At 38.0% G+C, this 21,721-nt stretch overlaps 2 protein-coding genes across 3 annotated transcripts; one reads left to right on the plus strand and one right to left on the minus strand.

The window, feature by feature from the left end:
- The first annotated feature begins 115 nt into the window (after nt 1–115).
- Nucleotides 116–6,649, plus strand: ccdc106a (coiled-coil domain containing 106a). Of its 2 annotated transcripts, none has more exons than XM_060870184.1 (9): nt 116–447; nt 764–850; nt 1,671–1,778; nt 2,424–2,609; nt 3,199–3,249; nt 3,673–3,906; nt 4,216–4,419; nt 4,869–5,172; nt 5,368–6,649. In XM_060870184.1, exons 2-9 carry the CDS (start codon nt 796–798, stop codon nt 5,390–5,392), a joined length of 1,167 nt encoding a protein of 388 aa, XP_060726167.1. In that variant the 5' UTR covers nt 116–447; nt 764–795; the 3' UTR covers nt 5,393–6,649. The 2 variants fall into 2 exon arrangements, with proteins under 2 accessions (XP_060726167.1, XP_060726166.1); XM_060870183.1 differs by having other exon boundaries at nt 116–255.
- Nucleotides 6,525–21,644, minus strand: arhgef5 (Rho guanine nucleotide exchange factor (GEF) 5). Its single transcript, XM_060870182.1, has 15 exons — nt 21,141–21,644; nt 17,055–20,477; nt 15,976–16,021; nt 15,708–15,760; nt 14,578–14,960; nt 14,328–14,488; nt 13,159–13,311; nt 12,643–12,772; nt 11,518–11,592; nt 11,336–11,425; nt 10,868–11,010; nt 10,595–10,738; nt 8,853–8,923; nt 8,657–8,761; nt 6,525–7,568 (listed from the first exon to the last, which is right to left on the minus strand). Exons 2-15 carry the CDS (start codon nt 20,455–20,457, stop codon nt 7,426–7,428), a joined length of 5,100 nt encoding a protein of 1,699 aa, XP_060726165.1. The 5' UTR covers nt 20,458–20,477; nt 21,141–21,644; the 3' UTR covers nt 6,525–7,425.
- Between the last annotated feature and the right edge of the window lie 77 nt (nt 21,645–21,721).

Here is a 21,721-nt window from a genome sequence, read left to right on the forward strand (position 1 = left end):
ATACCCCCCACCATACCACCACAACATACCTTACACAGGAACAGCCCCAGACAAAATTGGCGCGCGCGCACACACACACACACACACACACGGAAGTACGTCATTTTTTGGGGGGCGACGAATGCACGGGGGGGGAAGACGTTTAATTGTTATTGTTAGCCGCTCTTTATCAAAATATCCAGTCATACAGAAGTGCATTGAAAGACAGATTTATTTTTCTATGCGCAGGATAAAGACGTTCACGACCACGGAACGGTTTGTGCACGTGCCTTCTTTGTCATGACGGCAGAATCGATTCGGTTCCGAGCAGCAGCGACGTTAACGGCATCCTGCGTTAGTTAGCTGTGTGCAGTTACCACAGGGAGCAGCGTTAAGACCCGCTCCAGCTTCCTAATGCAGCTCCTTCATCATAACGTCGTAGTAAAAACGCCGTTACAACACGACCTGGTTGATTAAATGTCATGTTTATTTACTATATTTAGTTGGACAACAAACTATTCTGTCATTTGTCGCTTTTATTGATCTAACCAGCTCATATTTGTAGCCGTTATGTAGCTAGCACAGTTAGCCAGCTAAGCTAATGTGCCAAGCCAGCTGACAGCTAAATACCTCGTTCTGGTTTATTTACTGTACATTTTGCCCTCATATGCGTTGGTGTTACATGGTTCTGTTTACAGTTGTGCGCTAGATGCTTGTTCTCTTGCTCTTATACGCTCCAGCTGCCATACAATCATGTATAACGTTTGTTTTTGTGTGAAATCAGCCTGAAATACACGGGATCAATCAAACGGAAATATGAACGATGCAGAAACAGCCACTAGGAAGCATTCAAGTTCCCAAGAGTTACAAAGTAAGATTCTGTATAACAGCTTCTTTACCTGCCATGAGATTTTAACATAAAGCAGGATGTTTACAAACTCTACAGCCTTCACACAGAGGCATGCAATAAGGCAGTACTTTACACACAGAACTAACATTTTGCTCAATCATTAATCAGTACATATACACATAATAAAGTGTGTTGTCGATTAATCCTCAGTGAAAATATTAACCCAAAACTCAGCAGAAACTATCCTGAAGAACGCTCTTTTTGTCCCCTCACAATCACAGCATTATGTGAACCTATCCTTAAAGAAGCCTCGATCTCATCTCTACCCGCTCAGCGCTCACATCATGTCAGATCTCCCTGAACACCTGATATCTGTTTCCTGAACCTGTCATAATATGAACAAATACATTTCCTGTACAAACCTTATAAATCACTCTTACTAGAGTAGAAACACGTTAAATGGCATTGCAGATGGCTTGTGATCAAGATTGTTCCTGTCCCTAATTAGAACAACATTACAGAAGACATTCAGAGGTTGTTTTATTTTACATGTCTGTAAAATTCTCTCTTGAGGGCGTAAAAGAATAAAAAAAGATTGAATCAAAAAGCTGTGAAACAATGCCATCACTGCATTAATTTATATACATAAATGATTATTGGCTAACATTGAGTGTGATATTTACTGTTTTTATAATGACGTCACTCATCTGCAGTGTCTTGCCCTAATAAACTGCTATAAGCATGTGATTATATTATAATTACAATTGTCATGTAGCACTACTGTTTAGCATATACCTTCTTTCAGTGCTATCTGTTCTTACTGTGCTTTTCTCTTTTGAAGCCCCCAAAAATGAAGATGCATATGAAATCTCCATCCCATTTGAGGAGAACAACTATGAACAGCAGGGTGGCTTTTACAACCAGAACGATCAAAACTTTGACAGTCAGTGTAAGTTCTAGTGCAGTATTTCTATACAAAAGGAAAATTATTATATTCAATTACTAAACATTTTACTTAAATGCTAAATATGTAAATGGTATTTGTCAATTTTACACATTTTTAATTTGTTAATTGTTGAGTACAAGATGTTTCATGCTCCTCTTGTTATCTAGGACATTAAATGAAATTTGGGCACTACAGATGCTTTTCATTCTCAAAAGGATTAAAACATTCTTGTAAAAACAACCAACATTATGTATCTGATATCATATAAACACAGACTTTTAAACTGTTTTTTCCCTGTAAGTTATATTTCTTTCACTCTGTATTCTTTGTGATTGTTTGGATACAATTTTAATACCCCTCTGTAAGTCTTTCACAAAAACTTAGTGCCTCTTTTAACTCAAACCCAACCCAAACCTTTGGGCCTCTTTTAAGATGCAAAAATCTGAGCTTCCTAACACAATATCTGCTGACTCCTTTATTTTAGCATTTAGAATTCTGTTTGGTTCATAAAATGTAAAATAAATAAATATATAAACACAAAAAAAAAGCATGCAAAAATAAGCACCTGTAAAAATATGTACCTGTTTTGATTATTCCAGCTCTTCTGAATGTGTGTTTCATTATGTGTGGTCTTTATATCTAAAATAGGTAATGATCCTCCAGCTCCTGCAAGTTCATACTTGCTGATCACGAACCTGCGCACACAGCTGCAGATTTCTCTGGAAAAGAACTCGTGGCTGCAGAAACGCATAGAAGACCTGGAAGAAGAGAGAGACTTCCTACGCTGTCAACTCGACCGCTTCATATTCTCCACCAAGAGTCAGGAGAGCAACGGTGAGAAGAGAATGACTGATAGCATGAGAGAATACGCTAAATGTAAAACACATCTTTCTTAATAATTATTGGTACACTTCCTCAGAAAAATAAATAATGCATGCAGTACAGTACACAGTATTATGATATAGAGACTTTGACTTATAGAGACTTATAATATAGTGCATCTTTTCTACAAAACAAATTTGTTAGAATATAGACGGATCCTTTACATTTGTAGATTTGTGCATGTGGCCTTCCCTCCTGAATTCTGCCCTTCTTTGTTGATATAATAATGTTCCCCACACAAATGTACAACCTTTGATTTTTACTCTAAGGAAAAGGGAAAGGAGTCGAAAGCAACAACACAGGTCTTGGTGCCGGAGAGCACAAACTGTACAGTGTTTACTATTTGTTTGCATTTATTTCAAGATTTTCAATGGTGTCAATATGATTTTTAGAGGAAATGTTATTTAAAAAAATGTATTTCTATTTCTTGAGTAATATGAACGTAAAGAAATTGTAATCACTGTGACTAATGCAACTCAATGGCAATAATTCAGAAGACTTACATTTATTGTTGCTTGCTATTTTTATTTTTGTTATTTAGGTAACGATTCTCGCAGTTTTTCTTGGAGGAGACGACGAGAAAATGAACGTGGTAATGGCTTTTTTTCATGTCCGAGTTTTTACTGTGTTAAAGGTTTAGTTTCAGCTCACTGTTAAAGGTGCCATCAGCAGCGATATAAGCTCTCTGATTAGGGTATCGTTCCGCCACAAAACTCGGTATCATAGCAGTACATTTAATCCAAGCCCAGTTGTGAATACCACAGCTGAAATTAACAAAAAAAAAATTAAGCATTGTTGATGAATGAATTAAGCACCCATATTAAGCTATTGTTGTATACATAATGCCATGTCCTATTATATAACTCATTGGAACTATTACGTTTGAGTATTCTATTCATTTACTTATGTATGTAAAATGTGCATCAATAGGTCAGAGTCCATGCTGAGTTATCCAAAGCGCTGTCAATACTGTAGTCATTGGCGTTAACTGCTTTTTAATCATTAACTTTTTTAGATCAGCAAGCAGAGGTTCAGCGTTCAGCCAACCGTCATTCATTCCCACAGCGGCCTGCTCAGCAGCCCCCAAGTAACGCCAAGGTCATGAGTACTGCTTCTGGGCCAATTAGTGCCCAGATAAGTTCTGTGTTTGGTCCCTCTCATTCTCAGCCTCTCTTGCACAGTCACGGAGGTGGAGGTAGCAGCAGTGGTGGTAGTAGTAGTAACAACAGATCTATGAATGATCTACCAGGTGTGTGTAATGTAAAATTACCCATTGTTCTTTTTACCTCTTTATTTATATCCAATTTCTAACACCCTCACTTCTGTACCCTAATTTTGTCACTATTCATTTGTTAGAACATTAGAACATTATATTCATTATTATTAGAACGAGTAGCTTTTGCTAATGTGGGTATCTCTATTTTCCTGAAACAAGTATATTATTGGCTATGGCAAAATATGTGTAAAAGACAAATATACATTTAAATAAATAACAGTTGTAGTTTGTTTGTGTGAGTAAATTTCCCTGGCTGATGTAAAGTGTTCCCTGACTCCTCAGAGTCACTCTCTCTTTTGGGAGATGATGAAGATTATTTAGAGGACAGCTACCTGGAAGAAGATGAAATGATCTCAGGGGAGGATGTGATGGCAGAAAACCTGACTATAAGGAATATGGGTGCTCCTGGAAGGCCCCCTGGTACCCACCCTGCCCTGAAGAGGAGGAGAGTCTTCAGAATAGCCAGAGGCAGAGAAAGACAGAGAGGTGAGATGTTCAGTCCAGTCTGAGTTGAGAAAAGTATTTCCTGTCAATGCAAACATTTCATGAATGAATAATAAATAATAAACTTGTATTGTGTATGTATAGGGATTGAGAAGGGATAGAGAGTGGTGGTTGCAGGTGAAGTCAATGGTTTTAAAGTAGGAACACATTTTGTATTATTTGGTAAAGCTCTCTTTGCCTGCCTGCACTTGGCCATAAAACTCTAGCATCTCCTGGCCTGTCAGGCTGTAAAAACAAACTCTCTTGTCAATCATATTGCTTTTAAATTCAGAAAGCTTCCCCTCTTGCCATAGCACTAAAATTTTCTAGCCTCTGGCAGCATCTGGGAGTGTTTTAGGAACACTGCTTTTACCACTAAAAGTAAGGCATGCAATAATTTTCAGCTCTGCATGACTAAATGCATTTTTTTTTTTTTCATTTTTCCTTCACAGTGAAAGATGCTGCTGGTGTGTTGTTTCGCTATAAGAAGATTCTGGTGACATACCAGCGGCTGAAGAACATGTCCAAGGCCTTCCAGATACATGGTGTGGACCGTAACACAGTGGCATCCACAACCCCCATTGCAGAGCTGCTGCTTGTGGCTCCAGAGAAGCTGGTGGAGGTGGGCGAGTTTGACCCGTCCAAAGAGAAGTTGCTGGACTATGCACGGCGTTGCTACATCGCTTTGGATCCCCAAACCCGCAGCAAAGTTCAGGCACTGAAGAAGAACAATCTGTTACTCCCAATCTCTTACAGGTAACATTCATGTACACAGCTGCACCATAAAAACTCTTTTATTTTAATTTTAATTTACACACACATAAACTGGTGAAACTGCTTGATAAGATTTCTGTAGTACATTTGAATTAAATTCCTATTTTTTAACATGCATGTGTATGTGAATGCAAGTATTTTAAACTTGTTACCTTTTATTTATGTACTCTCCACCAGGTTGAAAGGAGCCGATGGCCGATAATTAGTCTGGAGCGAGTGATTTCTGACCTGTTGTATCATAGAATCCCTCATTGTATTTTAATGCACCATAGCGCACGCCTCCGCTCTGTCAGCCTCCATCCTGGTGTTGAGATCAGGCATACTCAGAGTCAAACCGTACTGTATTACCTGATCTTTTCCACGGCGCACACACAGAGCTGAAATGGGTTGGGCTTCAAGGAAGACTGTTTAGTAGATAATGTCATTTGTATATAGAAGTCTGTATATTGTGAGAACTGTCTAACTTGGGCATGAGCCCCGTACCCTCTATAGTTCTGTGATGTCCTACAGTATATACAGAAGTACTGTATCAGGGGGTTCTCAGCTACATTCCAGAAGGCCAGTGTGTTTCCATCTGTGTGTATATGTTTGTGGTACATGTCCCTCAGCACTTACTGTACCTTTTTTCTGAACTGTTCAATGCTAGTCTGAGGGTTACACACACACATGCTCTTTGTTTTATACTGTGCTAAACTGCACCAACTCAGACACTCTTTTTTTTTTGGCCTATATGGCCTCCTCAAGGTGGAACATTTTTGCATTGGTGCATGTTAATCCCTGACTCGTGACCTCTTTCTTTTTAGACATCACTGACTGTTGAGCATGAGAAAAATGTATAGTGAAAACTCAGTTAGTAACTGGGATCACACCTGAGCAACCAGAATTGGCATAATAGTATCACATAGTTCAGATGTTTCTGTATAGCTCATGTATGTTTGCTCTGAGTGTATATCTGAATGACTAGTGTGTGTGTGTGTGTGTGTGTGTGTGTGTGTGTGTGTGTGTGTTTGTGTGTTTGGTTTTAAAGCTTAATACTCATTAATACATGACTGCTCTGATTTCCCATAATTCAGGGAACAGGCAATAGATTGCAGAAACAGCATTCGTCAACCATTTCCATTACCAAATAGTGTATTCGTACCTCTGATGTTACCTTGGTGTTTATTACCATTGATTACGGGTTGGGGCTGCTGCACATTTCAGTTATGCCTCAGGAACCAATCAATTCTGTAGACATTTTAAAATGTAAAAGGATAGTGTAGTTATTCTGTGATGGTTGATGTCTGTAGCGATACACTCAATAATTTGTTTCTTTTTTTTGGTAAATCTAAATGTTTTATCTCATCATGAGCCAAGAAACTGTTTATTCAATTCTGTTTTTGTCATGCTGAAACAGAAACAAAAGAAATGTCCTGTTATTGTCTGATTATAAACGACACTAAAGTGATTTCCTACTGAATCCTGTTTATCTGATTTGTGCCTTTTTCTTTGATTTCAATTTAATTTTCAATGAAACACTTAATTACAGCATAGACTTTGACACAATATGATAATACTGCAAATAATATTCACATAGATCATAGTTATTGGCTATTTACAATATTTGCCACAACCTATTTGTGTAATAACTATCACTCCCACTGAGCTAAAAAGTATGTTCCCAATGATGTACCTACATATCATGTAACACAGAATTGTAGGGTTGGCCAGAAAACGCAGATATCTGAAATACATTCATCTGAGGTACAGCAGAAAGTGAATTTTTTTGGCATATTAATGCTGTGCTGGTTAGTGTAAAGAGGATGTTGACATACTTGTTCCTCAAGAATGTGCATCACTCTAAATACAACACTGGTTTATAAACATACTCCAATTTCTGTACAAGCGAATCATGTACACTGTGTCCCATGATCTTTGTGTCAGACACCATAGACACATTTTGTCTCTAGCACTCAAGCACCAGGGTATAGAAATGTTGCCTAGAAAAAGCTATACAATCTTGTTGAGGCAACTAGTTATTGGAGAGTCCCAATTTCTCAAAGTAATAGTTCACATTAAAGGTTCCAGTAATTCCTTAATGTAGTGTAAAACTTAGAACATGTTGAAGATCCCTGATATAGTGTCCTGGGAGATGTTATCATGGCTCTTGAATAGTTGGTTGATCATTAGAGTCTTTGGCTGCTCTGATTGTTGAGTGTAGATACAGTGGCTCCAAACGAGACGCTTGCAAATGCCTCATGTCGTGGCTGTTGCTGTAGTAATCTTCAGCATGTCTATCAGGTTGCGCTGACGAACTTTTTCACTCACTATTGTTTCCAAGTGAGACTCAGGAACCCATCCACGAAGTCTGTCTGATAGACGTGTTCCCTCGACCCAGCCTTCAGAAAAAGAAAACAGTCATTAGTATATTCACTCATCTTCAGCAACCACTTTTGGGGGATCTGGAGCCTATTCTGGTAGCACTGGGCAGAGGCAGGATGGGTCACCAGTGCAACACAGAGTAATCATATACCATATATCACATATTCCCACCTAAGGGCAATTTAGCATGGTCAGTCCACCCACTGGCCTGTTTTATGGAGGTGTGCGCAAACAACATGCACAAACACACCAGTGCATTGCCATAGTAGGCATACGATGATCAAATATGGTGTATTTCACACAATGAAAAAAGCTGAATAGAAAAAATTATATTCTTAAATGTACATTATATAACCAAAATAATTTTTGGACATCTATCCATCATGCACCCATGTGTTTGCTGTATGGCTGTGGTTATTTTACTCTTAATGCCTCAAGAGCATTAATGAAGTAATTAAATGATTTTGGGTGAGGAAGTCTGGTGTGCAGTCAACGTTCTAGTTCATCTCAAATGCTAGAACAGGTTTGAACTTTTTAGTGTCAGTGAAGGGAAATTGTAATGCTACAGTGAACAAAAGCATCCCATTGGATAATTGTGTAGTTTAGTAGCAGCAGTTTCAGGGAAGGCCCACAGTGTGATGTCCACATACTTTTGGCCATGTTTAAAATTTAAATGATCAGAAGTACATCTAGGTACACATGATCTGCTGGAGTTTTAACGTATTATTATAAATAAGAAAGACTGTATTAAGAAATAAATAGGAAATCTGTAACATGTATTGAAACAAAATATATGAACAAAAAATAATATATAGCTAGAGATTAATCGCCTTCTCAAACATCTTAGTTAATATTATTGATGCTCTACCTATGCAAGCATTGTGATGTAAAAAAGTCAAATTGCATTTGATGGGAAATTCCTAAAAATAAAATGTTTTTGAAGTGTCTGATAATGATAAATCCTGTGTAACATGTTAGGTACAAGAACAGACGATGTCATTATTGATATTGTCATAATTGCATAATGTACTTGGTGTATAAACTGGATATGATGATACTGAATAGTTATAATTGCATGTGTCAGTATACACACACAGATACTCACCGTCAGTGTTCTCCTGATGAACCAGCAGGACGTCAGCTTTCTCCAGACTGAGTTCATCAGGTTGTTGAGCTACAAATGCTCTGATACACTGCATCTGTGGAATATCTGTGTAGAAGGAAAGGCAAGATATATCAACAGATGGGTCTTGCATTGCTTTTTTGATGAGACATCCTGTCTACACAAAAATGACACATACCCTGTGCGGCAGTGAAGTCTATTTCAGGATGAGGGCGAGAGAGTGCTGAGATCCAACGCAATTTATCAGCCCTGCAGAATCAAGGAGGTGGTTAGAAGATATAGTGAATTATTGCCCTAGATGTCTGTCATATTTAAGATAGGTAAGCATTTGCTATACAGATATAGATCATATTATTTCATATCTTGTACAATCAGGTTTGAAAATAAATACTACTATATAGTGATTACAAATATATGCATCACACATATTCTGTCTAATTTATAAAAACAACAAATAGGCATTAAAAGCAATAAAAAATCCACCCTGAATGACATTGTTAAAATAATATATTTTGTAATTTATTATTTTCTCGACATCAATTCATTTCACTTTGGTTACAACAACTTCTACACTGTCATTTCTCAATAATATGACATTAAATGTCGCTGGAAAATGCAAAGTGAGCAAGTAAACACTTGGTCTTTTCTTCTAGAGAGAACAGCAAAATCCGACATTTTTTGGTAAATCTAAATGTTTTATCTCATCATGAGCCAAGAAACTGTTTATTCAATTCTGTTTTTGTCATGCTGAAACAGAAACAAAAGAAATGTCCTGTTATTGTCTGATTATAAACGACACTAAAGTGATTTCCTACTGAATCCTGTTTATCTGATTTGTGCCTTTTTATTTGATTTCAATTTAATTTTCAATGAATCAAAGATTACAGCATAGACTTTGACACAATATGATAATACTGCAAATAATATTCACATAGATCATAGTTATTGGCTATTTACAATATTTGCCACAACCTATTTGTGTAATAACTATCACTCCCACTGAGCTAAAAAATATGTTCCCAATGATGTACCTACATATCATGTAACACAGAATTGTAGGGTTGGCCAGAAAACGCAGATATCTGAAATACATTCATCTGAGGTACAGCAGAAAGTGAATTTTTTTGGCATATTAATGCTGTGCTGGTTAGTGTATTTATTAGTGTAGTGTATTTATGTTTGAAATTGTAACTGCACTACTAATGTCCTCCCTCATAGCACTATTGTATCTGGGTAAGATTTAACGCAACAAACAATAAAAAAAAAGCAAATCCTGGAATTGTTCAGCATCATCCTCGTTCACCCACAGAGAAAACCACTTGAGCTGCGAGCATCACTTTCAGCACAGAGTAAGTCATGATCTCCTGTTTTAATGTTACAACAAATTCACAACTTGTTTGACACAAACAATGACATTTTGACTGCTGTTAGAGATGTTTCCCAGATAATCAGCATCCGTTTTTCATGAGTGTCTGTAACTTAGCCAACAGTTTTACAGCCTGTTCACTGACAACACCTGCTCAGAACAAGTAGTCTAGGCCAGTGGTTCTCAAACTGGGGGCCCTGAGATGGTGCCAGGGGGCCCCGGTTCACTGACATTTTATAAAATAATGAATTGATCATAAATTAAATCTCAGAAAAATAAGTCTACTAACCACCAGCACTACATTGTATAATTAAATATGTTCTGTTTAATTCAAATATTAAGTTTTGGAATGTTTTATGTCATAAATTTTCTTGGGGGGCGAGGTGGGGCTAGACATATTTAAAATATGTCACTCTTGCCTGTCTTCAAAACTTCAGAGCCCTGCAGCACTAACCAACAAATTGCATCAGAAAATCAAAATCACTAAACATATCACAAATAAAAGCATATTAAATGTGTTTCAGGGAATTTTTTTACACAGTGCACACACTCACTGTGTTTCTGTTCGTAATATGAGGGCTCTCTGTGCCATGTGCAGGCGGAAGACATTCTTCTGTAGTGAATGTAGCTTGACTCTGCAGTTTTCAGCCCTCAGCTCTGACACAGGAGCGTGATCAATCACTGTAAACCGACCACCTCTACAAAAATAAAAGATATTGTAGTGTGTTGCTTGTAACAGGTTAAGCTAAGCTAGTTACAATGTGTTATGCAATTTTAAGTATTTTGTTTAAATGAAGTTTGAAAGAAATATAGATTTAGAAACTTACTCTTTGGGTAATGAGAGAAGCAAATAGTCATTGAAGAGGTGTATATAGGCACTTCTCTCTTTCTCCTTTACTGTGAAGTTCCTCAATTCTGATACGTGACCCTCTTTCACTAGTCTTCGTGATTGACTGATCAGTGGCAGAGTCTGAAACGCACACACACACATATACAAATGACCATCACACCCAATTGTCAATAGTAATGTCATCACTGGAACTAAGAGGTCTGAACATGTTCTAGCGTGACAATGCCCCTGTGCACAAAGCAAACTTGATGAAGACATGCTGTGATGGAGGGGAAGAAAATAAATGGCTTGAACAGAGCCCTGATCTCAACCCAATTGAAGATATTTGGGATAAACTGGAACAACGACTGAGGTCAAATCCAAACAGAGAAAGATTGCCCAGCTTATTAGGTCACAGTATAAACTTGCAGTTATGTATAAATGCAACATGGTACGTAACACTCACCTTGCACTCAAAGTCCACCTTTGCATTGAGGGACACCAGGGATTCAATGTTCTTCATCTGAGATATACTGTCGTTACTGTCCTGAATCATCTATAAAGTCAATAAATAACTGATTAGCTGTGTGTTTGTGTGTGTGTGTGTGTGTGTGTGTGTGTGTGTGTGTGTGTACGTGTGTGTTTTACCTTCTCCAGTAATTTCATGGCTTTAATTGCTTGTGCCTCATCTACTGTCTTAGTTTCTGTTCTCTTTACGATATTCTACAGGACAAAAGAAAAGAAAGAGAAACAAAACTTTACTTTATAATGTTACTACTATAATGTGAATTATTGTCACATAAAAGGTATAACCTGAATAGAGAGACACATTTTATAATCTGACATGGGAGATTTGTCTTTAAATTGTTCAACAAATGAAACACCGAAGCCAAAGTCTTGAAAGTCTTTTCTTTAGATTATGTACATTTTTATTTAGAATTTTCTCTGCTTTGTAAACAAGGAAACATCTCTAGTTCTCTACATCCAACAATGGACTCTTTTCTTTTTGGCGTTCAAGGAAACGCTTCCGCTCCTTGAAAGCAAACACAGAGAGAATGAGGAGATGCTTCTTCCCGCAGGCCATTCTGAGACTAAACCAGGAAACACCCAGGATCTAGTACTGGACCTCTCCCTCCATCTTCACTGTTTTTATGCACACCTTTTTTTCTACTGACACTTTAACTCTGGACTGTCACTTAAACTCTGGACTTGCAAAGCACGATGCCACTTTATACACTCTATACACACCATACTGTACATGGACACTTTAAGGAAAATATTTAAAAAAAAACCATACACATTTATGTATATGTATATTTATGTATATACATTATTTTTCCACATATATTTTCATATTTTATATAGTTTATACTTTTTTATTCATCTATCTCCTTTTGGTTTTGGTTCATTTTTTATCCTAAATTGCATTCCTTTTTATGCTTATATACCGGGCAGATGCAAAAATCATTTCACTGATTGTCGTACCCTGTATGTATGTGTATGTGACAAATAAAATTTGATTTGATGTTTTAGTTTAACCTCAAACTTAACTAATTCTCCTGTTTGCCTGTCTAATCAACTGATCAAGTCAACACCAACTAAGAAACAATTCACTTCAGTATTTATACAAATACATATATATGGCTCGGTGCAGGCGTCCTTTGTAAGAATGTCAGTCATTTTGACATTGACCTTTTCTAAGAAAACCATGATAAGAGATACAGCGGCATAGAGGATAACACTTGCAGTACATGATTTAAAGAGATAGCGTACCTGCACTAGCAGTTTAAGTCGAGTGATTCTCTGGAATGGGAGGATGAGAAAGGAACGTAAAGGAAGTCTCTGGCACTTGGGGCTTTGCTCCAATTTGTCCACTATCTGGTGAAATCCAGGATTCTCATTCCTGTAAAAGAGGCCATGGGGCAGGAGACAATGAGGGATTTAAAATGAAAGATTATGGGGAGAGAAACAAAGAAGTACAGAAAAAAACACTATAAAGTGTAACAAAAAAAACTAATACACAAGTACAACAGTGTTTTGTGGTAGCTGGGAAACACTTCAATTTTGATATTTTGTACTATATTATGTATATAAATCTAGATGTTAGATGCTGGTTTATTTCCATGTGTTTCAGCTTTTATTCTGTCAAAACCTGACTTTTCTTTGTTGACTGTTTTTGCGCCAGAATTTAGACACAACAACCTCCAACAGGCGTTACCAGACATCTGACCAGCTTTCCCAGACTACCACACATTTAAGCTCTAAAGTATCTACATGTATGAAGCTTACATTAATCTTTGATATGTCTTGTCTTGGTAAGACTGGTTGGTGAGGTAGGGTACATAGACTGCTCGGAACTGTGGACAGTGTTTGATGATGATGTCACACACGGTAAAGTGCATTATGTCACTTTCCACTCTTTCCTCTAGCTGAGAGAAGAAGCTGCACAAACACATTAAATGTATGTAGAACAGAGTAAAGATCAAAAGAAAACAAAGAACATCTTGTAAGAAATGATTTACTGGTGATGATTTACTGGGAGATCATTTACTGGGAGGATTTCAGCATTACATTAATATCAGTAACAATAGCAGAATTCTAAATGCTCTCAATTCATCCTTTCAGAGTTGGTATTATTTTTTCAGAAGGAAGATTTTTGGTCTTTTTTTTTTGCACAGACATATTAACTTTGTCTTAGTATTGTTTCAGTTTTTGTCATTCAGATAAGTACCAAACCCTTCGGGAGGGTAGAAGCTGCTGGATGTTATTTTTACTGTATTACTGCATTAGTCATGCAAGGTTGGATAAAACTACATAAGAACAGTTTTCATAACGTCCTGTCATGTCTGTTTTATCCACAGTATAGTTAGTTTGATGGTTGTAGTTTTCTCCTTAGATATTGCTGTTTTGAGGTAAGGAGTTTCCTATTTCCAGATCAAAGAATTATAAGATCCTATCTCACTTTTTTTAATAAATTTGTAACATGAACTCATTTTTAAAATAAAAAGTGAGATTGGATCTTATATTTCTTGACATACCACTGAATATTTTTGAACATTTTACACCAGAACTACTAAAAAAACTATAATAAATAGTAAGGTGTAAAATATAACTTACAAATAAAAAGAAAAGACAATATATAAATATATGTAGGTGTAAATAATTATAGCTAGTGTTAGATTAAAGGTTGTATATTCTTCAAGCTTGTGGAGGGTCAAACCTTGGCTCAATACCCTTATATCACAGAACTGACTAATAGTCAGTAATAGATCATAGAAGTAATCCTACTTCCAACATCTTGTTTTGAAAAAGTTTGAAATTCTTTCACATGCACATTTAGAAACACATTTATAGAAACCTATTTGCTAAACATTTTAACCAATAGTGCACTGATTCAATGAATGATATGTACGTGTTGAACCATGAGCACACTATGCTAGAGTAATGTTCATTCTTACCTGTGACTGATGGCTCTGACATCAATCAGTTTGGAAAAAAGCCAGTTTTTCTCTTGTGAAGTCAAGAGCACATTGAGCTGTTTGCACTTTACAAAGTGCTCCACCACAATGTCCAGACTGCTACAATACGATGACTCAGATGTCACCATTTCAAATCTCACCTACAAAAGAAAGTTGATCAAATTTGTGCTTTTTAGAGCAGGAGTCATTGTTATTCCAAACTTGCATTTGGACTAAAGCAGACCAGTACCTCCTGTAGGCGTCTCTTATCCTCACTGAGAAGTTTAAGTTCAGGGTTGTTCCTCACACCGGGCAGGTCTTGCCACAGCATGGGCGAGGAGGCGAATGATCTGGACAGCCGAGGTGATGAGGGCCTCTGGTGAGTGTCAATAGGTACGGCTAACAAACCATTTCCACCAGACACATTTGTATTGGATATAGAATGGGGGTGGAGCACAGGGGGTAGAGGTGGAAGGGGTCGGCGAGCCAGAGTAGGAGAATTAGACGGAGATGTGGATGCTGAGGGAGCATGGACTTCATGGTCCCCAGACACAGAGCTAGCATCAGAATGAGACTGATGAATGAGCTCCCTGTTCTGGACCACCTCACTGTACTGCTGATACAACTGGGAATCTGAGAGAAACAGAGAGACATGACATTTTGTTTAAACCAAGTAAACAGGCACCTTAATAAAGTCTCTTGGATTAATTGACTTTGTGTAACAAAATAATTGACATATAAGTCAACATGTTGAGGCAACAATATTGCCTAGAATCAATGACAGGTTCCACACAGACCAGATTCAAGTGTAAGTCAGCAGCTGTTCTGCAGGTTTACATGCACAAACCTGCCCATCCGAGGAAAGAGAAACATGTACACAATATGTGGACTCATTTTTTGGGAAGGCTTCTTTTTTTTTTATACAATTATACTCCACCTTATTTATGAAAACACATACAATTTAGCAAACCTGAGCTATATGCACATATTTTAGCCTAGTTTACCCCAGGTTATTGGCCCAGAAATGTGTATATGTGGTGTGATCCAAATCATATTGTACCATAAAATGTGTTCTAGATTATAATGTGCCCTCGGCAACCGACGTTCAGGTAGCATTTATGTCAGAACATGACCTACTTCTATGCATAGATGCGTCCTTCTATGCTTTATGTTGTATGCCATGTAAAACAACACAAAATTGTTATGCAATAATAATAATAATAATAATAATAATAATAATAATAATATACTACAAGCTCAGATCTGAGATTCTCCCTCAAATTAATGTGTATGTGGGAAAGCAAATACACTGGGTAAAGCCATGTGCATGTGGTTTAAATTTACCAAGTGCAAACAACAGCCAAATGTAAATAAACTCACTGTAAAATTTCGATGTCCTCATTTTTGTCCTGCTAATTGTTCCTTTAAAAGTCCTGTAAGAAACAGAGAATATAAGCCTTACATACAAAGAACCAAGCCTATGTACAGACCTATACTGTAAGGTTTTAGCATGCACCATAGTGTCAGTGGAAGGAGAGCTAAAAGGAAAGAATGAATGGATTAACAACTCAAAGCAAAAGCCTATTTACTTATAACACAATTAGCAAAATCAAATTTCATGTACAACTGATATAGAAGATTTACTTGCCTCAGATCAGATTCATTCCATGAGGAACTCAGATCATATTCATTATCTGCACAAGAGAATAACAGAACAATTTAGCTTAATAGATCATACTACAAAGCAGAATATAAGTTTTAGTTTCAGTCACACTGAAGGGACTAATACCAATAGTATATGTAGTATGTACTACTATGTAGTAGTAACACCATAAATGGAGCTTTACACAGACTATTACAACAATTCCATGACCGGTTCAGAAACTGTGACTTCAAATGCGATGATTTGTTCAAGATAAGTAAATTAAAGTAAGACAGCTGTGTTCCAGACAGTCTCTGTTTCTCAAACTGACTGATTTATATCAGAATCATGTGCCACACCTGACCTATCTTAGAGATCTTACACCTGAATGCAGAGCACTTTAGGAGTCAGCATGAGGTCAATGTCAATAAGCAAAACTATCCCTTTTTAACTTTATATTAGTAGTCCATTTTCACCTAATAGAACTAACCACCTGCAATTACATAATTAAATGTGATTCCCAGTGGAGCTACTCTATGAACATTTTATTTTGGTGAATATAATCACATCGAAAGTGACTTACAGGATTAAGATACAATTCTTGGAGGGGCATTTCTTTTGTAAATTCAGTTACAGTGGTGCTTCATTTATCTTGGCAACCTCTTGATAATACTAAAATCCTATAATATAACCTTAATTTGCAAAATAGGGCTCTCAGTGGGATTTGGGTTTAGTGGCGTGTACGTTTCACTTGGGACAAAATACAGAACCTGAAAATGGTTTTATATGAATTTTTAGAGCAAGTTATTTAATGGCATTATATGTTTCATTCTCTTATTTCCCTGAGCTTGACTGACCTTGACTTATAAGTTAATATAAAACTAACAGCTAAAGCTAAAAAAAAATAAGGTCTTTAATGATGTATAAAATAGCAAAAGAAAAAAGGTGTTTCTTTCCAAGTGTTTAAAACAAACATGTGTAATAAAAGTGTTTAAAAGTGTTCACACTGTTTCAAACCATGTAAGTATCTGAACTGCACACTTTTATACTGACATTCTCCCATTTCACATCCAGCCTCCTCTTACCTGTTGTGAAGACTCTGGTTCTTCGGTCTCTTCCAAGTCTTTCTCCATCCTCATCCTCTTCATTATGTTTTTGTAATGTCTTTCGGATCACAGCCTTCTTTCTCCATACTTCGTTCCCCAAATCTCTTAAGCTGTTACTGCCCAGGATATTCCATACATTCTTTTTCTGTTTCTTCTCCTTCTTACTGCTTCCCTCCTTATCTGTCTCATTATCAGAAGAAAGACTCAGCAGGTCTGGACTTGTGGAGGGTCGCTCCAGTTCTTCTTCCCCGTCTGATTGTCCCTCTACCTGTAAGAGAATTTCATTTCCGACAAGTATGTCTGTCTTTGCATTACCTGGCTTGAACTGTGTCTCAGGGTCTATGCATTTTCTTGTGTGGCTGTGCTTGCGGGGTTTCTGGACAATGCCATAGAGAGGTGAGTCTCCCTGACTTTCAGCCTCAGCAGGAGCTTTATCACTTGCCTGCTCAGTCTGTGTGCTTGGCTCAGGTACCGTAAGTGTTTCAGGTTCCTCGGTTGAACCCAGGATCTCGCTTACAACATTCTTAGCCCATTTGACGTGTGAAGCAGCAGAGAAGCGTTTTCTGTTCTCTGTACTCTCTACCTCTTCTAATTGGCAGCTACTTTCCATTTCATTTTGTCCTTCAACTTGGATTTCTCCATCTGTCTTTTTCATTTGAGCATTCCCATGATCTTCAGTCCGAGACAGTGTCTCAGTAGGTTCTGTGGGGTATGGTTCAGTGTCTTTTTCTGCATTTACATCACCACTAATTTCCAGGTCCTCTGATGGGGTAACTTCCTTGGTCATTTCAGATTCTGCATTATCACATCTAGTGTCGTGGCTGCTTGACATATCCTCTTCAGACAAACTGAGGCCAGGGCCTGTGCTTGTGCTTTCTGCCTCTGTGTCTCTGTTTGGTGCTTCATGCTGACCACCACCAACAGCACCCACGTCCCAAGATGAGTCCTGACTGGTCTGGTCCTGCTCCATACAATCCAAGAGTGGGTTTTGGTTGGGTCTTGACCTGGGAAGAGTTTGACCAACCACACAAAAGATAGTGACTGCGTGGTCACCTCTCTCTTTGGTCATTATGGTTTCAACCTCTCCTTCTTTTTGCTGGGTGCTTGTGGGTGACTGCCTAGCTAGACCCTCTCTATCTTCAGCATCCCAGAATTCTGTACAATCCTCAAACCTTTCCTCCTCTGTCTCTTCCTCTTCTGGACCACTGGACACAGTCACAAATCCATCATCTACTGAAATCACTTTGTCCCTCCAATCTTCACATACTCCCTCATGTCCCTCTTCTCCCTCAGAGTTACCATATATATCACTCCCTTGTTCTTCCTCTCTGTCACTTTCCTCCATGTCATCAGCCACATTTTCTGTCTCTGTCTGCCAGGGCACATCTGACGAAGCTTCACTATCAAAAACCATATCATCACTTACTATCCCTTCTTCCAAATTCTCAGTATCTACATCATTCATAAACTCTGTAGTAGCATCTAATTTCCAGGAGCTGTCTTCCAGCAATATTGTTTCTACTTCATTTTTTCTTTCTGTGGGCATTTCATCTTTACCTCTTGATGTATTTGGCTCTTTGTATCTCTGTGCATATCTCTCCCTGGCTTGCTCTCTCACTTTAAATTCCTCCTGTAATGATTCTGTCCTCTCTCTTTCTGATCGAGGTTCCAGCCACATTTTCCTGTATGGTCTCTTTTTTCTCTCAGATTTTTCTTGTTCATTTTCTGTCTTCATCTCAGTTTCCTCTTTTTCAGAGCCTTCTCTTACCACTTCTTTTCTTAGCCCATATGCTGCATCCTGTCCTTCCTCACTTCTGTCACTCTCAGAAGTGCTCTTTCTCCCTTTCTCTTCAGAGCTATACATTCTTCTCCTTTCCTTGTCACTCTCTACATCACTTCCTGGCATCCACTCTCTGCTGCTTTGGGCTTCCTCCTGAATCTTCCTGTCTGTCTCCCTCTGTGTTTGGTTACTTCTTCCTGTTGTTTCTTCCGCATAACAGTTTTGTCTCTGTCTGTCTGCCCATTCCATATCCATCTCACTCTCTGCAGGAGGTATGCGTGCTCTCTCTTTCACATGCTCTGTCCTCATTCTTTCATTTAATTCTTTCTCTCTTCTTCTGTCTTCAGTGCCCCTTAATCTATCCCTCTGTCTATCAGGTCCTAGCTCCTCTCTGGCCCAATGTTTCTCTCTCATGTCTCTCTCTCTGTATCTGTCTATCGTCCACTCTTTATTCCCTTCTCTCCTGGTAGATTGCATATTTATTTCTTTCTCCTTTCTTCTGTCTCTTTCCTTTTGCCTTTCAACCTCTTTGCGCCGCTCTTTTTCTCTCAGTTTGTCCCTGTTTCTTTCTTTCTCTTTTTCTACCTCACTCCTACCATCAAGTCTGAACAACATAGCATCCTTCTCTCTTGTTACCTCTCTCTGTTTTTCCCCATCTGTATCTCCCTCACTCTTTGAATATCGGTGTCTCTCTTTCAGCACTGCCCTGCTCCTTTCATCTCTTTCCTCTCTATCTGAAAAGATCTCTCTATCTTGTACTATAATTCTCCTTGTTTGTGGAGAATAATACCGGTCTTCTCTGTCTCTGGGTCTGTCTCTATACCTGTCTCTTTCTTGCCTTCTTAAGATCTCTTGGTCACTGTCACTGACCTCTACGTATCTCTCTCCTCTTCTCTCCCTCTTACCAGGGTCTGACCTTATTCTGTCTAAATCCAGTTCCTCCAATCTTCTTCCTGTGTTTCTTTTCATCTCTTCTCTCATTCTTCTTCTCTCATTCTCTCTATGCCTTTCCATCTCTTTGTACCTCTGGGTATCATTTACTATCTTTTTGGCTCGTTCTCTTTCTCTTTCTCTTTCTCTTTCAATTTCAACCATGTCTATTTCCCTCAACCTCCCAATACCTCTATCCATCAATTTCTCATTGCTCTGATCAACAGACTGTCTCGGCCTTCTTTCTCTTTCATTATTTGGTCTCGTAGTCCTAGGGAAAGTGTCTCCCTTCTCTCTTTCTCTGTACTTTAAATGTTGTTGTATAGAGACAGCATTTCCATTTGTATATCTGATGTCCTCTCTCCTTCTGTCTCTGTCTCTCAAGCCCATCTCATCTGCTCTCCCTTTGAATTGAGAATATCTCTCACTTTCTCTCTGATCTTGCTCTAGGTCCCTCCTTACTTCTCTTGGTCTGGCCCTTGCTCTGTCCATCTCTCTAGCTCTCCACTCATCCCCTCCCCTCTCTTGTTCAACTTGGATTTTTGGACCAGCTTGAGGTCTGGCCTCACGACTTATCCACTCATTTGATTGATTGCCCCTTTCAGGAGTAGCTGGGCTGCGTGGCAGTTGTAAAGAATCCTCGATGGTCCGATTTGTGCGTTTGGTTCCCATGGCAACATAATTTAGACAACCTGTTAGGGATAATTATATTTACTTACATTCACTGTGTACTGTCGTATGTTAAACGTAATATTGAATTAATTACTATGTATAAGTTTTAGAAAAGAAAGTACCAGACAAAAACACAAGAATATAAAAAGAGTTTTCTAGGCCAATATACATGGGCATAATTGGTGAATAATTAATTTAATAGATCCAGTTCTTATCTTGAACTGTATAAGAGTTGCCGAATGTCTCATATGCGGTCATGAAAACACAATCACAACATGCCACTTCAAGAAAAGACCACAAAAATCTCTATTATAGCATTAAATATCATTGTAAAATATTACTTTGTAAAATTTAAATTCAAATTGTGTTCACTTTTCACAATTCAGTCTAAGCAACGAGCCATCATATAACTTATATTTGAAAGCAACATACCTTAATACAACAAATTATTCACTTTCATTTAACAACTACGAGTCACTAGTACAACATGAAAATGTTAACATGGCTGACAATGTTATGAGTAAATTGTAGTTGACATACAAACAGCTCTGCCAACTTCAGTCAAAGTGAATCATGTACTTATGAGTCAATCACAATATGGTCCATTTTATAATCCAAAAGGGATAATGTTGTAAGGATAATGTTGTAATAATGTAAGGAATTAGTTTTTACATAAATCTCACCTGAGCAGTGTCTTTGGGGAAGACAGCTTTCTCCTTCTCCCGCTCTTCCTCTCTCGCCGAAGTACTAACAGGAATTGCACAACACAAAAATGTTCCACATACCTGCGCGTGCTCACTGAGTGGATTAGTGTCGCAAATGAGATAAATGTTTTACTTATAATCTTGATTGACCTGTGTTTTTCTTAGCTCATTTTCTTTTCAAAAACAACCTCCAAATGTTTACTGACAGAAGTTTTTCCTTTGCGTTCCTCTCTCTCAGGGTTCCTTCCCCTCCTCCCTGCTCAAATTCCCAAACAAGTCTGAACAGAGAGACATGGATCCTCCCTCTTCTTCCTTCTCACTTTCTCTGCCAGAAGGACATAAGGAACAGAGGAACACACATCTCTATCCAGGGTAAAGTATTCTTTTGCATTGTCCAGCAATCCAGAGTAACTAAAACAGCTGTCTGATTATTGGTCCTACAGTCCAAGTCATGTCACTTTTCCTCACAAGGCTCCTATGGACTCTTTCTCACACAGAAGCAGGAAGTAAATCTTTTAAGTGCATCTCTGCTGCGCTGTGATTGGTAAGAGGAGAATTGC

The sequence above is a fragment of the Tachysurus vachellii genome, chromosome 5 (genome assembly GCF_030014155.1).
Source record: "Tachysurus vachellii isolate PV-2020 chromosome 5, HZAU_Pvac_v1, whole genome shotgun sequence".
Taxonomy (NCBI): Eukaryota; Metazoa; Chordata; class Actinopteri; order Siluriformes; family Bagridae; genus Tachysurus; species Tachysurus vachellii.